We start from the raw sequence: 18,219 nt of genomic DNA on the forward strand, positions 1-18,219 counted from the left end.
TTCTGTAGATAGCTCTTAGATCCAATAGATTAAGTGTCTAATTTATGTCTAGAATTTTTTTGTTAGTTTTCTGCCTCAATGATCTGTCTAACACTGTCAGTGGGATGCTGAAGTACCCCCACTATTATAATGTAGCTTTCCAAGTATTTTTGTAGGTCTTGAAGTAGTTGTTTTATGAATCTGTGTATTCCAATGTTGGGTGCATCTATATTTAGGATAGTTAAGTCTTTTTGTTGAGTTCAACCCATTACCATTATGTAATGCCCTTCTTTGTCCTTTTTCACTGTTGTCAATTTAGTCTTATTTCTGCAACATAAGAATAGTCACCTCCTCTTCTCTTGTTTTCCTTTTGCATGATAGATCTTTCTCCACCCCTTTATTTTGAGCCTGTTGGTTTTGTTACATGAGAAATGGATCTCTTGAAGATAGAAGATGGTTGGGTCTTATTTTTTTATCCAACTTGCTACTCTGTGCCTCTTAAATGGGGTGTTTAGACCACTTATATCCAAGGTTAATATTGATATGTAAGGTTTTGATCCTGCTGTGATATTTTTAGCTGGTTGCTTTGTAGTCTTGATTGTGTAGTTGCTTTATAGAGTCTATGGGCTCTGGACTTAAGTGTGTCTTTGTGGTAGCAGGTATCACTCCTTCATTTCCGTGTTTAGATCTCTTTTGTGAATCTTTTGTAATGCTGGTCTAGTGGTAAAGAATTGCCTTAGCAATTGCCTATCTGGAAAAGTTTTTATTTCTCCTTTGCTTATGAAGCTCAGTCTGACAGGATATGAAATTGTTGGTTGCAATTTCTTTTCTTTAAGAATGCTGAATATAGTTATGTTATCTCTTCTGACTTGTAATGTTTTTGCTGAGAAGTCTGCTGTTAGCCTTATGGGATGACCTTTGTAAGTGATCTGACCTTTTCCTCTAGCTGCCTTTAAGAATTTTTTTTTCACATTGATCATGGAAAGTTTGATAACTATGTGTCTTGGGGATGGCCTTCTTATATAGCATCTCCTAGGGTTTCTCTGAATTTCCTGAAATTGCATATCAACCTCTCCAGCAATACTGGGGAAACTTTCAAGGACTATATTCTCAAATATGTTACCCAAGTTGTTTACCTTTTCTTCTCTCTCAGGAATGCCAGTACGGCATAGGTTTTATCTATTTGCATAATCTCATATTTCTGATAGGCTTTGTCCATTTTTTAAATTCTTTCTTCTTTATTTTTGCCTAACAGGGTTGTTTTGAGGTACCAGTCTTTGAGCTCTGAAATTCTTTTTTTGACTTGGCCTAGTATGTTGTTAACGCTTCCAATTGTATTTTGAAATTCCTGTAGTCATTTTTCAATTCCAGGAGTTCAGTTTTGTTTTTTCTTCATATAGCTGTGTCATCTTGCAACTCTTGGATCATTTTACTGGCTTCTTTGGACTGGATTTCAACTTTCTCTTGGATCTCATTGAGCTTCCTTGCCATCCAGATTGTGAATTCTGTATCTGTCATTTCAGATGTTTCAATCTGGTAGGATCCATTGCAATCATTTAGAGCTAAGGAAACTGATTTTTTGAATTGCCAGAGTTCTTGTGCTGATTCCTAATTACCCAAGAGGGCTAGTATTTATCATTTTCGAGTTTCTGTCATTTCATTGAGGCTTTTTATTTTTGTATTCCTGTTTTCCTTTGAGGGTTTGACTGTGGTGTATGTTGTCTATAGTTCATTGGCTTTGCTTCTGGGTGCTTTCAGAGGGCCAACGCTTTGCACAGGTTTCTTAGTTGTAGCTAGTTTCCCACATTGGCTTTCACAGATGCTGTGTGATTAATCGATGGCATTAGAATTCAAAATTGTTTTTGCCTTTTGGGATAAGGAGAGGTACTGTTTTTTGACCTGGGTGGTGGTACATGTGCACATTTGCTTTGTGAGAATTCATTGAGCCATACACTAATAATATGTATTTTTCTGTATATATGTTAGACTTTAATTTTTTAAGTGTTTAAAAACTGATCTATAGTGTTGTTAGAAGTTAGGATAATGATTACCTGTGGGAAGAAGGAAGGGGAAATCATTGAGGCGGAGAAAGGCATAAGAGAAATGTCTCTGGTATATCAGCACAGTTCTCTTCTCAACCACAGGTATTGATTTGTGATCATTTGTAGAGCTGTATATTTTTTTGCACTTTTCTATGTGGGTCATGGTAAAAATATTTTTAAAAACAAGAAATAAGGAAAACATATTTGTACTGCTATTGGAATGAGGATTCAAAATGTATATATATATATCCTAAGCAAGAGTCTACTGTATTTACATTTCTTGATATTGATTTTGCTTTAAAATAGCATAAGATGATATTTTGTTGTTGCTGTTTAATTCAGGGTGCAGTCAATTTCACTGGGGCAGGGACAGGGACCTATTGCTGAAAAAATGATCAAAGATGCAATGAAATCAGGAAACTGGGTATTTTTGCAAAACTGCCATCTTGCTGTTTCTTGGATGTTGGCAATGGAAGAGCTCATTAAAACCTTCACAGATCCAGGTATGTTGAGCACATAGCCCCTGCATAATAATAACATTTTGATGTAACCTCTTCTTGTTGAATTCATTCCTTATAGTAATTCATTATTGTAGGCACTATGTTTCCCTATATTAAAGAGGAGAAATTTGAGACCTAGACAGATTTCGCTAATTTACACAACCAGGGTTTGATAAAGGGCCTTCAGAACTACAAGTTGAGGCTAGGATCCACTGGATCATTTCTGTTTCTTATTGCCTTCTATGAGAGGTCATTTGAATTTGAAATATATTACTTATAGGCATATTAAAAAGAAAAATATACTTAGGACAAACAAAAGAAATTAAATCTTTCCCTATATAACAAGAAATGTCAAGGAACAGAGTTCAAATTACCACCAATTCCCTTGGAGTAGTTTTTTACCACCTTTTATCCTCTGTAACCCACATGACAACTAACCTTTACATGTGCCTCAGAGCCACACCCACCCCATGGGCATGCCCAGCATTACTCATAGTTGCTGGCACTAGCTATTATCTCACCACTTTCTTGCCTACTCAAGAAAGTGTAATGGGCTGCAAAGAGAGGAAGTGGAATTAGAATCTACTCATTTTAAAGTGTTAGTATAAAAATAACCAAAACCTCAGGAACTATTTTATTGGTAGCAAATTGTGTGGGTCCCATTCTACCACTCTGCTGTGAAGGCCTGGGGTAGAACTTCCAGGCAAGCATATCCAGAGAGAGCCCTTTCTCTGAGGCCTTTCTTTGTGCCCTCACTACAGAAAGCTTTCTGGAAAGGTAAGAGCTATGCCGATGATCTTGCAAATCACTTTATTTAGTGCTACTTATTAAGGTGAAGAGCTGCTCCTTTCCAGAGTCCCCAGTCTGCACTGTTCACTGAGCCAGCTCAGGGTTTAGCAGCCTTCCCCTAAAGGCCCTTCACTTCCTGGCCCCCTGCCCTCACCCCCAAGCCTTCTGCAGGTTGCTTCTGACAAAGGTAAGGACTCATTTTTATCCACCACTCATAATCTCCACTATTTCCATTCCTTTGCAGTCAAATAAGAGATGGCCTGCTTCCTGCTGGGCCTGTGGCTTACTTCTATTTAAATAATTAAAGAGAAATGACAAGGAGGTCTTCAGTACTGGTCAGAGGTCCCCAGTGATTAGGAATATAATTACGAAAGAAATGTTAGAGAGGCATCAAAAAAGCAATTTGCTGTGGCGGTACTACATGAGCCTCCAGAATATGGAGATGCCGTTCAGCTTCACTATAACTAGGACAAGAGCATTTCCAGTTCTTCAAGGACACTGGATGGGCTAATGAAGCCAGCTGAAGTTGTTTGTGTATTTTAAGTGCTTACTAAACTTAAGTGGATAGAAAAGTCCTATTCTAGCCCTTGCTATAATCATTTATAACCTAACCATTTAAGTTCTGATGTTGGTCATTTTCATGCCACTTGTGTTAAATTGAATGGTCAAAAAATCCTCATGAGAATAAATACGTGGGCAATAACTGCCCTCTTTTTCAACTGAAAATGTTTCCCATTTCAAAGATAAGACCCTTAATAGTTCAGCAACTATTAAAAATTAACATGTTCCTAATGTATTTACCCAAATGTGCCTGCTTCTTGACTGCCAAACCCTCCTAACATGAAGTTTCTAAAACAATGCATCTTACTCCCATTTTAAAACAGTTTACAATATACTTGTAATAGATTAACTAGGTCTTTAAACAAAGCCTATAGCATTTTTTCCTTCTATAGAATAATTGTTTCTTATAGAAAAGTGCTACTACCAACTAAACATTTTCCTTTTTTGTTGTTTTTTCTTTGTTTTAAACAGATAGTGCTATCAAGGACACTTTTCGACTTTTTTTAAGCTCCATGCCTAGTAATACATTTCCTGTTACAGTTCTTCAAAATTCTGTGAAGGTAATGTATGCATATGGTTGGAACAATGTGAAATGGTTGGTTTCAGAATATTCATCTAGTGCCTCCAAGGATATCAGAGCCCGCACAGAAGCATGTGGGGGTCTGCGTGGCCAGGATGGGGAGGTGAAGTCAGTATCTTTTCATCTTTAACAAGCAGGGAAATGATTGCCCAACCCCGTCCTTGCATATTCTAGTCCTATTGGTATTCAGCTCTTCCAGCTCTCACCCTCACAAGAAAATGTTAAGGGTACAGAGTGATGAGAAGAGAACTCCTTCCAGAGTTAAGGGAATGTTTCAGCATTTGAGAAACAGGAAAGCCTACAAGCCATACTAGTATGGCTGTTGGATTTTAATGCTGGAAGTTTATGATCTATGGCAAGCCTCTACATATGAGGAACAAGAGGTGCTTCTTCCCTCCCTGTCCCATGTCATGGGACATCAGAGGACAAACTATGGGACAATGCCGTATGTCAGGATGATGCAAAATTCAATGAGGAAACCTTGAGCATGCTTTCTGGCCTGTATTTAGAAAAAATGGACACTAAGTGGAAGTGTCTGAGGTTCTTGTTGAACATGTGGTTCAACCACTGTAGGTCTGAGAACCCTGCCATTCCATGTTCTCCCTGGACTGTGCCTGAGCAAGATACAAAGCAGGCTCGAACATGCCAGGAATGGTCCCTACCTCCCCATGAACATCAGCTATCTACATCATCTCAATGGCTTTCAGTCTATGTGTGTTATTCAGAAATAATGCAAATCTATAAAATCACTCTCTCTGCCATGTATATTTCATCTAAATCCAGGTGACCAATGAGCCTCCAAAAGGCTTACGTGCAAATATCAGACGAGCATTTACTGAAATGACACCTTCGTTTTTTGAAGAAAATATACTTGGAAAAAAATGGAGGCAAATAATATTTGGCATTTGTTTCTTCCATGCGATTATTCAGGTACGCTTATCAACTCTGCTTTTTAATAGCAACAAGGAAGTGTATTGTGAAATAAATAGCAATAATTAAGTGAAAGCTTGTAAATGTCATTGTGAAATGCTGAAGACTCCATTCTGTGTCTGAACCCAAGTTGTTTTCATTCAACTCTCAATCTCTATGCTCCCCTTGCCTCCGTGTTTCACAGATTCAGCTCTCACCTCTCGTCTGATCTGCCTACAAAATATCATCAGTTGGATGAATGCAGTAGGTTCAATTCAGTTCAACAAGTACAAAATAGATTTCCTCATAGGTGGCATATTTATTATATTAGTTTTCCGGTTTTCAAATGTGTGTGGTCTACAGAAAATAAATAAATAAATAAATAAATAAATAATCAGACTGGGCACAGTGGCTCATCCTTATAATCCCAACATTTTGGGAGGCCAACGTGCGCAGATCACTTGAGCCTGGGAGTTCAAGACCAGTCTGGGCAACACAGCGAAAGCCCATCTCCACAAAAAAAAAATTTTTAAATAGCCAGGCATGGTGGCACATACCTATAGTCCCAGCTACTTGGGTGCTGAGATGAGAAGATTACTTGAGCCTGGTAGGTCAAGGGTGAATGAGCAATGATCGTGCCACTGCACTCCCGCCTGGGTGACAGAGAAAGACTCTGTCTCAAAAAAAATAAGAAACGAAAATATGCCAGATATAAGATAAATAGGTTAAAAGGTATTAGGGGAGGTCTGACAGGTTGGGATCAGGGGAGGGGTTCTGGGTGTGAGGGCTTTGTTCCGCTAACAAAAGCACCTGAGATGCGGAGGTAGTTTAAGCTTTAGGAAAATTTTGAGATCAAGAGCAGGGAACTTGGAACCAAACCTCTGGCATAATTATCAGTTTCAAATTTAAGAAATTAAGGTAGGATAAGGAAATAACAAAGGAGGTTGGGGGAGGATTTCATGATGGTATGCCATGAAACAAAAATATGGTTCTATGTGTGGCATAACTGAAAAATCATGGACAGACTCCTTAAAACAGCAGGGAGTAGTTCTCTCCACCAGATAGATAATTACAGGGTCAATAATTTTATGCCAAAAGACTACAGGTGAAATTTTTTTTCCTACTGTGATGAAAAAATGCTTTATTTTACCCTGAAGGAAAAATGTTCTTTTGACAGGTCCATCAAATTTCTAGTAATAGCAAATTTTCTTTTGGAAATATGGGGAGGAGCCAGTATTGAAGGAAGAGGTGCGTCCTCTGTTTGGTGAAAGCCTAGCTGAAGTTGAGCCACATGATTTTACTGATTTTGCAGTGTGGGGATGCCCAATTTCAATGGAAACTTCTTTTTAGTTTTCAATATATTACACAGAATTTATTTTATCAAATTTTGTTTCAGACTATTTTCATGTTTCATTCTAGGAGAGAAAGAAGTTTGGCCCCCTTGGTTGGAATATCTGCTATGAATTTAATGACAGTGACAGGGAATGTGCTTTACTGAACCTCAACCTCTATTGTAAAGAAGGAAAGATTCCCTGGGATGCACTGATTTATATTACTGGTGAGTACGTCCTTGTGGCCAGGGCTTCCATCTATGTACCACAAAGTTTTTGGTTTACTCCCACCTGGCCCTTACAAAGATGGTGTCCTCCCCCAGTGTTTAATAGTAGTGATGATGATTTTTGATGTTCCTTATGTGAAGACAAGATTGTGAGAAGAACACATCAAGACATCATGAGAATATTCACACATAGAAAATGGGACAGCTGCTTTCTCCAATAATAATAATAGGAAAAACAGTGCTTGCTACATGCCAAGCACCCTTTTAAGCACTTCCCAAGAATTAGCAGATTTAATCCTCATAACAACCTTACAATGTGAGCACTATTATTATTACCATTCTACACATAAGAAAACTGACGCACACCATTTACAAAGTGCTGGGGCCGAGATTTGAACCCAGACAGTGTAACCTCCAGAATCCACGATCTTAAATTCAAAAGAACCTAAACATTATTTGACTAGTAGAGACCTGTTAATTCAGATATACCTGTAAAAAAGAAAAAATCTTTCAGGAATTAAATTTTTGGTAAATATTAACTGTGACTACATAGGGATCTTGTTGCCAAAATTAGATCCAATTTGGACCATGTGGGCTCAAGTAGTAAGGGAGAGGATATTTGCACTGGGAAGTGGGAGAAGGAGGAGCTCTGAAAAGGGACAGAAAGGAAATGGATGATTTTCATTGGCAAGTAAGGGAAATGCAAAACAGCAGAAGGGTATCAGGTGATCTACAGCCTAAAAGGCAAAATGAAACCTTAAAACATGTTTGAGATGAAGGCAGCAAGATAACGGTAAAAATAGTTTAGGACCAGTCCCCAGAGTGAACCAATAGGGAAAGCCCTGTAATTTGGGAGGCTACTTTGTACTCCTGCCCCAAGCCATCCCATTGGGGCCAAAATTGTTTAGCAAAGTGATGATGTAGGCAAAATTGTTCTCTGGTATCCTCTGCTTACCCTGAATTTTCCTGTCTCTCATTTTTCTTTTCCTTCTCCCTCTCCTAGAATCCTTGATGTTTCAGGTTACCTCAGTCTCTACTGCTGTGGAAGTAATTGTGGAGGTAAAAAGTAATTTGCCAGACTGATCTATAGATTTAATGCAATCCCTATGTAACAGCAGACTGTTACACCCAGATCCACTGGCATGTTGCAGGAATTGATAAGCTGATTATAAATTCATATGAAATTCATATGAAAATGTGAAGGGCCTCAAATGGCAAGAACAATCATGGAAAGAAGAATAAAGTCAAAAGAGTAACATTTCCCAATTTCAAAACTTACTACAAAGTTACAACAAGTCATTGTGGCACTGGCATAAGAATAGACATAGATTTTGACTTGGCAGTGGTGACCATAGTTCTAACACATTTTTTGTTTCTGGCATGAAGGGAGCAGAGCCTTTATCAGGTCGATTTCTTTTTATGTGGCACCCATCCACTGTTCCCTCCAGCACCTAGTCTTGGTCCAAAGAGTCTCAGAGCTGTCAAAAAGTTGTTCTGAAGAAAACAGGACATCTCAGCAACAAATATCCCAAAGTATTACTGTAAATGAGACTGATTTTATGGGAAAATTAAGAAAGGTGTTCCAGTTCTTACAGATTTGGATCTTTAATCTGTGTTGGAAATTCTGTTTCTGGATCTAGTTTGAGGCACTAAGAAGGGTAAGACATCAATTTGCAATGAGCCCTTGCCAGGGTAACATCAATTCTGCTAAAATTGAAGCAGAACAAACACCAAATTTATGGTGAAACTTGTATGGAAGAATGGTGAAATATTGATACTTTACAAAAAGTTTATAGGGACAATGCCCCAAACAAATCAGTAGCAGTTTGTAAATGGATAACTAGTTTTAAGAAGGGCCAAGACAGTGTTGAAGATGAAACCCACGGCAGTAGGCCATCCACATCAATTTGCAAAGAAAAAAATTAATCTTGTTCATGCCCTCACTGAAGAGCACCAACAATTAACAGCAGAAACAACAGCCAACACCATAGACATCTCAATAGGTTCATTTTACACAATTTTGACTGAAAATTAAAGTTGAGCAAACTTTCCACTCAATAGGTGCCAAAACTTTTACATCCAGATCAGAGGCAGACGAGAGCAAAGCTTTCAATGGAAATTTAAACAAGTGCAGTCAAGATCCTGAAGCATTTCTCTGAAGAATTATAACAGGAGATGGAACATGGCTTTACCAGTACAATCCTGAAAACAAAGCACAATCAAAGCAATGACTACCAAGGGATGGAAGTGGTCCAGTCAAAGCAAAAGTAGGCTAGTCAAGAATAAAGTTCATGGCAACAGTTTTTTGGAATGCTGAAGGCATTTTGCTTCTCGACTTTCTGGAGGGCCAAAGAATGATAATAACATCTGCTTATTATGAGAGTATTTTTAAAAAGTTAGTCAAAACTTTAGCAGAAAAAATGCCTAAGAACACTTCACCAGAGAGTCAATCTTCACTTCAACAATGCTATTCAGGCCTGTCATCAAACTGGAGCACTTTTGCAAGAGTTTTTATGGGAAATCATTAGGTATTCACTTTACAAACCTGATTTTGCTCCCTCTGACTTCTGTGTTTCCTAATATTAAAATTTTGTTAATGAGCACCCATTTTTCTTCTGTTAATATAAAAAAAGACTGCATTGACATAGTTAAACTCCCAGGACTATCAGTTCTTTAGGGATGGACTGAATGGCTGGTATCATTGCTTACAAAAATGTCTTGAATTGATGGACCTCGTGTTGAGAAATAACATTTATATTTTTTAAAAAAGAATAGGCTTATAAATCAGTGGAACAGAATTGAGAATCCAAAAATGACCTTTATATTTATGACTACTGATTTTCAACAACGGTGCCAAGACAATTCAATGGGGGAAGGATAGTCTGTTCAACACATGATGCTGGGGCAATTGGGTGTCCATCCACAAAAGGATAAATTTGAACCCTTATACCATATACAAAAATTAATTCAAAATGGGTGACAGACCTACAATTAACAGAAAAAAGTAAATCTCTCAGAAGAAAGCTTTGGAGAAAATTGTGACTTGGGATTAGTCACTGACTTCCGAGATATGACACAAAAAAGAAAAAATAAATTGGACTTCATCAACATCTAAAACTTTTACTCTTAGGCCAGGTGCTGTGGCTCAAGCCTGTAATTCCAGCACTTTGGGAGGCTGAGGCGGGTGGATCACAAGGTCAGGAGATCGAGACCATCCTGGCTAACACAGTGAAATTCCGTCTCTACTAAAAATACAAAAAATTAGCTGGGCATGGTGGCGGGCGCCTATAGTCCCAGCTACTCGGGAGGCTGAGGCAGGAGAATCACTTGAATCCGGGAGGCAGAGGATGCAGTGAGCCGAGATTGTGTCACTGCACTCCAGCCTGGGCAACAGAGTAAGACTCCATCTCAGAAAAAAAAAAAAAAAAAAAAAAAAATTATTAAAACTTTTACTCTTCAACACATACCATCAAGAAAGTGAAAAGGCAAGATGCAGACTGAGAGAAAATATTTGCAAATCATATATCTGATAAGGGCTTGTATCCAAAGTATATAAAGACCTCTTACAACTCAACAATAATAAGAAAAATAACTCAATATTAAAATGGTTGAAGATTTGATTTGAATTGACATTTCACCTAAGAAAACACACAAATGCCCAGTAAGCACATGAGAAGATGCTCAATTTGTCATGAGGGAAATGAAAGTTAAATCTCTAATGAAATGCCACTTCACACCTACTAGGATGACCATAATTTTAAAAGACAATAACAAATGCTGGTGAGCATATGAGAAAACTAGAACCCTCATACCTGCTGGTGGCAATGTAAAATTGTTCTGCTGCCTTGAAAAAATGTTTAAACAAAGTTGCCACATGACTCAGCAATTCTACTCTTAGATATGTACTTAGGAAAAATTAAAACATATGTCCTCACGAAAACGTGTACACAAGGCCGGGCTCAGTGGCTCATGCCTGTAATCCCAGCACTTTGGGAGGCCCAAGTGGGTGGATCACAAGGTCAGGAGTTCGAGACTAGCCTGGCCAACATGGAGAAACCCCACCTCTACTAAAAACACAAAAATTAGCTGGATGTAGTAGTGCACACCTGTAATCCCAGCTGTTCAGGAGGCTGGAGCAGGAGACTCACTTGAAACCAGAAGGCGGATGTTGCAGTGAGCTGAGATAGGGCCACTACATTCCAGCCTGGGTGAAAGAGTGAAACTCCATCTCAAAAAACAACAACAAAAAAAGAACCCACACAAAAACAAAACTTGTACACAAACGTGCACAACAGCATTGTTCATAATGGCCAAAAATGTCCGATAACTGTTGAATGGCTAAGTAAAATATGGCATATCCATAAACAGAATATTATTCCACCATAAAAGGAATAAAGTACTGATACATACAACAACATAAATAAATCTCAAAAACATTATGCTAAGTGAAAGAAGTCAGACACAAAAGCCCACAAGTACAATTCTATGTATATGAAATTTCCAGACGAGTCAAGTCTATAGAGATGAAAAGTAGTTCAGTGGTTTCATGGGACAGGGAGTAGACATGGGGACTGACTGCAAATGGACACAAGATTTATTTTGGGGGGAAATGGAAATGTTCTAAAGTTAGATTGCAATGATGGGTAGACAACTCTGTAAATTTACCAAAAATTAATGAATTTATATATATATATATAATTATATATATAAGAATATATATATATTCAATATATATTCTTATATATATGTTTTATGTGAATTTTATGGTTTTTTAAATTATATCTCATTGAAACTGGTTTTTTAAAAAAGATAGGAGTAAAAAGACAATGCTTTATCCAGGTGGCGATACTTGCTAATGGTGAGTTTTTTAGGCATTAGTTTATGGATTAATTCATAAAATATTGATTAGTACTATTATGATAGATTCTGGATGTCTGCCTACCAAAAGCTGATGGAGATAATGAATCATTCATAGTAGCCAAAATATGGAAACAACCCAAATAGCCATCAACATATAAATGGATACAGAAAGTATAGTATATACATACAATGGAAAACTATTTATCCTTAAAAAAAAAAGAAATCCTACCATTTGTGACAACATGGATGGACCTGACTGACATTACGCTAAATGAAATAAGTTAGTCACAGAAGGACAAATATTGCATGATTCCTTTTATATGAGGCCTCTGTAATAGTCAAAAGTCTAGAAGTAGACAAGAGGATGGTGACTATCACAGGATAGAGGGAGGAGGAAAATGGGGAGTTGTTGTTCAGTAAGTATAAAATTATGGTTATACAAGATGAGTAAGTTACAGAGATCTGTTGTACAATATAGCACCTACAGTTAATCATAAGGTATTTTGTACTTTAAATTAATTTGTCAAGAGAGTAGATTTCATGTTAAGTATTCTAACCACAATAAAACAGTAGGTGGCATGAAGAAATTGTCAGAGATCATGGATATGTTTACCATACGGATTGTGGAGATAGCAACGTAAGTATATACATATGTCAAAACTCATCATGTTGTATACATTAATTGTGTGCCATTTTTTGGATACCAACTAAACCTCAATAAAGGTGCAGGGGTGAGGGGAGGCCAAGAGTGTGTGGGACATGGCACTACTAGAGAAACAGTTATTAGCTCCAGAAGAGGAAGTGTGTATGGAGGGCAGTTGTGTCTTCAAGAACACTAAAAAAGGTAAGCCGGGGGCATATCCTGACAGGCCTATGTGTCTTGCTAATAAATTTTGTTCTAACTTACAAACATTGGTTAGCAATTATGGTCTTTTAGGTTAGGAAGAGGTGCAACAATTCACAAAGCTATAATAAAAGCAAAATGAGGGATTGAACATGGAGACATAGCAATACCAGTGGGGAAACTAGACAGGAGAGAATAAACAGAGAAATATTTAGGAGGCTTTAAATACTGGAAGGTATTTGGGATTGGAGGAGGACCTTCAGATTTTATAGTGTAGGTGACAGCAATACACACATCCAGGAGTGGTATTGGGGGTGGATCTGAGCTCAAAGTTGGCAAAGACAAAGTCAAACCTCAGGCCTCTCCAGTTTTTATTGGATCATCCCCAAGTCAGCCCACAGAGATGGGAAAGGAAGAGAAAGGGGAAGCCACTATGTTAGGTTCTGCAGTGGGACCCACAGGAACCATGATGCTAGGGCCAGACCAGGCGGTGGCATGGATGGTGGACCCCACCACACACACACACACATGCACGCACACATGTACACACACACACACGGGCGTGCACACACACACAGTCCCTCTTCTAAGAAGACCAAAGCCAGAAGACTCCTTCTTGAAAGTGAGCTGTGAGACGTCTACCCTGAGTCAAAATGACAGAGTTCCTTATTTACTCAGTTTGACCCAAGAAAAAGGATAGAGTCAAATCTGGATGGAGAAGCACAAAATCTGTTGATTTGTAAGGAAAACACTTCTGTGCTTCTTGTCAAAATGCAGATATTTTAGTTAGAAACTTATTTTAGAATAATATATGTTAGGACACCCTTCTTCCCCTGACATCATCATGCAATTGGAGAAACTAGAGCTTTATGTTCCAGCACCAAGGACCCAAGAGGAGTTTCAAGTCAGGCCATATTAGATGGACCCACAACAGAGATTTAACCCAACTTTATGTTCCAAGATTTCCCAGAAGGTCACTAAAGAATACTCCTAGAAAGATACAGAACATCTCCTTTTTACCTCTTGGAATTGCCGACACAGGGATTCAGCAACTTAACCATCAGCCCTGGTACCTACTTCCCCTCCCCTCTCCCTGAGTGTCTTATCCAACAAGACTGACAAGAGTGACTCCAGCAGGAGAGGGAAGACAGGCATCTCTACAGGATGTACAGATAAAGACATTCCTGTCTTGAAAGAAATAAATTACTGAGATTCCAAAGACTGAAATAACTTTCTCTCAACCAACCATGTCAGCTTGAAAGAGAAAGAAAAAACAATTTTTTCTTCCTGACATGATGGAAGAAATAGAGATAAGAATGGATCAACAGTTGAAGGATTCAGAAGTTGACAATGTTGGTATCACAGGTGAAATCCTTCCAGGAACACTACAGTGGTGAATGGTGAATTGTAGCAATCGATCTGGAATTTTAAAGAAATTATATCAGCAATAGATTCCAGTGTGCTTCCTTGCTACACATAGTTTGGGGATGACACATGGAAAGTAGCTTCTCTGTGGAAAGAGAGATGGGATAAGAATCAGTTATAATTCCTTGTCGTTACTGTGAAGTGAGTTGTCCCTTTTGCTTTGAATCTATCTTTCCTCCTTACCCTGATAGCAATAATTAATAAGGAATATATAGAGGTTGAATGCCTTGCTACAAATACTTGATTCTGCTTTACTCATTGGCTCCGAAAGAAGCACTGTTTGATGGAAAATGTGTATGCTTTAGAATACTGCAATCAATGATAAGACTCAAAATCACTATTTCAAAGCAAAAGAACAAAAACAAAAAAGAAATATGTAGATAGAGCTCAGTGGCTTTAGTTTCTGAAAACTAAAAGAGCAAAATAATGATAGTAGAGTACATATAGTAGATTTTTTCTACTTTTCAAAAATTGACTTCTATTATCTTTGAGGGGGGTGGTGGAAGGAAATTCTGTTGTGTGCTTTCCATTTTCAGTACCAAATAAATGTGTACATAAATAAATGTTAAAATTTTAAAATTAGGTATGCCTATCAATTTTTTAAAAACAGCAATAATTTCAAAATACAAATTTATTTTCAGGTGAAATTACCTATGGTGGTAGAGTTACAGACAGCTGGGATCAAAGATGCCTTCGTACTATCTTGAAAAGATTTTTTTCTCCTGAAACATTAGAAGAAGATTATAAATACTCTGAATCAGGTAAATGACTTTTCAATATTACAGGAAAGGCCTTTCCCAAGAAGTCGTTGACAGCATCTCTCAGTTTCCTATCTAGGGGCTGTCTGTGTTGGGTCTCCACAACCCTCTTATAGCCACACCCTATCCCCATGCTTGGCCACTTTCAGAGCTGGTTTGATAGTAGGATCACAGAGCTACATAGTGCTTGGTAACTACTTTGAATTACTTCCATTTTAAAGTTTATTGCACTGTGTCTAAATTTGTTTTCACTCTTATGTTCTAGTGTGTTTTGAATGTAATCAAATAAAACACCCAGACATAGTGGCACATGTCTGTGGTCCCAGATACTCAGGAGGCTGAGGTAGGAGAATCACTTGAGCTCAGGAGTTCAAATCCAGCCTGGGCAACATAACAAGACCCAGTCTCTAAATCATAGTAAATATTATTACTACTACTATGTAAAAGTTTTTTAAATAAAGAAATGAAAATGTCTATTACAACAAGTTGAGTAAAAACCAGATCTGTGAGTTGGAGATAGCTCATTCCGAATCAGACAGCAAACAGATTAATTGTCCTGAGTGTTGATCCCCTTGGAAGGAGCAACTTGATTAGTACAAGCTCATAAAAGCTCCTACCATTGAGCGTCAGTCAGAGCCGATAAGATTCAACTGTATATCCTGCAATCATATAGATAGTCGAGTAACCCTAGATTTCAATGTAGCTTTTAGTTTGGGGAATTAGAGAAGGCTGTTGTTTATCAAACAAATATGAAAGCAATCTCTAACACAAGCATAAATTTAAGCCCTTAATGAGTTACACCTTTCAGCATAGATTTGGAGCCCTTCATGAGTTACACTTTTCAGCAGCATATCCCTGGATTCTCCGCATCTTTAAATGCTCTGGAGAAGGCATTTGAAAGGTTAGGACAGTAATCAGATTCTCAAGGCCTGAAGAAAAGGTAACAAAACTAGACACAGCAATGAAAGCATGAAAGCTTAGAAAAAACAATCCCCCTTGCTACATGAGCCAGCTGATTGCAGCCACCATCTGCACCACACAAAGAAAAATCAAACTTGGCAGTACAAAGCCAGTCTATTTGAGACATATTTGTCTTCTGTGTTTTTAATAACAGGTATCTATTTTGCACCCATGGCTGACAGCCTACAAGAGTTTAAGGACTACATTGAAAATCTGCCTTTGATCGATGACCCAGAAATTTTTGGAATGCATGAAAATGCCAATCTAGTCTTCCAGGTATGTGGCCTTTCATCTTAAAATACATATTTATGTTGTGTATAGAAACGCAAAACATCAATAATCACCCCTACTCACTCTGGAAATTATGATCTTCCTAAATAAACAAATAAAATAATTGTTTCACCTTGACTTCAACATTTGGTTCCAATTTAGCCTGTTACTTCTGGGTCCTTCACAGAATCCTAAGACTGTCACGCATTTTCTCTGTCACTGGCCAAGCCCCTCCATCTCCCAGCCTTCTGCCTAGTCCATCCATAATCTACCTGATCACAATCCAACAATTACATGAGGATTTCAATAATAATATAACCCTCTCCCTTTGCCCTTCTTCTACCAGGCTGGGCACATTTGTGTCATATTACACAAAGGTTTGTGGATCCATACATGATTCAGTGATAAAAATACAGTGACAAATGTCCAAAGCAGATAAATTACAACACCGTTTATTACAAGCATGGTCACAGTGTCAGATCATAACCCAGAGAAAACTGGGTTGTTTTACTCCTCTGTGTAAGACCTTGTGATGCTGCACCATTACCTAAGGGTAGTCCAAGCTCTTCGGTGTGCACTCAAAGCTCTCCCATGACCCCAGGCCTGCGCAGAGTCATCAGGCACCAGAACCAACCCCTGGACTTGGACTGGACCTAAAGAAGGAGTCAGTGAAGGAACCCCAGGGCACCACGTTCCTGCCATGGACTTCTGAGATCCTAGACACAGGAGCTCCTGTGACCCCCACAGACCTTTGGACTGGCAGGCAGAGCAGCCCAAAGAAAAAGCAGAGGCACAGTTTGAACCCACACAGAGCCCAGAAGGCTTTGCTATGCTGTGCAGCTGCAGGATAACACTACCACAGACATTCATCCCCCAAGGCTTTCTATGTTACACTGAGTGGCTGTAGCTCCTACTATCTGCCAGTCCAGGAAATAGCAGAGCCTGAGCATGCTCATGCCTCAAGACAGGCCCCACCACCATTGCTACAGGCCCAAAGTGATCTATTCCATGCACCCCTTTGCCGCTGGCCCCTCCCAAGACCACCTCTGAAGCCGCTCCTGTGGGAGAGTGCCCACAGCACAGCCTGCATGGCCCTGCCTGAGTGTTTTATTGGCAGCCTAGGAGTAGTTCACCACCCCCATCACAACCAGTGCTTGACCCCTAGGGGCCAGGGGAAAAATCCACAGTTCTACTCCCAACTCCCCAGGACTCACTTACACCACCCAGGGATATCAAGTTGATATCTGTGGCCTGAGCTCAAGTAGGGGAACACAAAAAAGAGTATGGCACAGGTTTGTATGCCAGCATGGGAGCTGGTCACTCCTTTTTTTTTTTGGAAACAGTCTCGCTCTGTCATTCAGGCTAGAGTGCAGTGGTGCGATCTCGGCTGACTGCAACCTCCACCTCCCGGGTATGAGCAATTCTTCTGCCTCAGCCTCCCAAGTAGTCTAAGATTACAGGCGTCCACCACCACGCCCAGCTAATTTTTGTATTTTTAGTAAAGACGGGGTTTCACCATGTTGACCAGGCTGGTCTCGAGCTCCTGACCTCAGGCGATCCACCTGCCTCGGCCTCTCAAAGTGCTGGGATTACAGGCGTGAGCCACTGCACCCAGCCCACCCCTCCTTTTTCCAAGATGGGCATGGCCTAACAGCCACCACTTCTCCCTTATGGAGTTCCATAGCCCAGAACACCTGGGCTGGCTCAGGGATCTGGACAAAAAAGGCTTGGGATAAGCGAAGCTGGTTGGGCCTGCTACCTGCGCAGAGACTGGAGGGAGACCCACCGGGTCAGGGAGCATGAGGTGGGCAGGCCCCATAACCATTCACTGGGCTGAGAAGCCTAGACAGCAGGTGCCGTATTGGTTGCACACTGGCAGTGCCACTACCCTGTCCAGGGAGCCTCCACCTTTGAACAACTGCATCACCAAACCACCTGCCAACATACTCCACAACTCATTCTAACTTTGGCAAGCACAGGGGATGGGCAGTTACCTAAGGAGTAAAGGGTCTTCTAGAGACAGTCCTTGGTGCAAACCGCCCCTAAGAAAGGAGGGAGCACACTCCACCAAAGCCCTACTTGGGACAAAGGAAATGGAAGTGTGACACCAGCCACTAAAAGAGACACCACCAAGACCTAGGAATGGACTTAAAGAGGGAACATCTCTCATTTTCCACCCTCACC

General features: G+C 39.5%; 1 protein-coding gene across 1 annotated transcript in view; it reads left to right on the top strand.

Moving 5' to 3' along the window:
• The window catches only part of DNAH6 (dynein axonemal heavy chain 6), a 326,626-nt gene that overhangs the window by 286,005 nt on the left and 22,402 nt on the right, over window positions 1–18,219 (top strand). The window contains exons 65-70 of the mRNA XM_025353865.1: window positions 2,364–2,524; window positions 4,343–4,431; window positions 5,235–5,381; window positions 6,780–6,918; window positions 14,689–14,808; window positions 15,920–16,041. Of these exons, the coding sequence (XP_025209650.1) occupies window positions 2,364–2,524; window positions 4,343–4,431; window positions 5,235–5,381; window positions 6,780–6,918; window positions 14,689–14,808; window positions 15,920–16,041 (778 nt within the window). The remainder of the gene's footprint in view (window positions 1–2,363; window positions 2,525–4,342; window positions 4,432–5,234; window positions 5,382–6,779; window positions 6,919–14,688; window positions 14,809–15,919; window positions 16,042–18,219) is intronic.

Source organism: Theropithecus gelada, chromosome 13, assembly GCF_003255815.1.
Source record: "Theropithecus gelada isolate Dixy chromosome 13, Tgel_1.0, whole genome shotgun sequence".
Classification (NCBI taxonomy): Eukaryota; Metazoa; Chordata; class Mammalia; order Primates; family Cercopithecidae; genus Theropithecus; species Theropithecus gelada.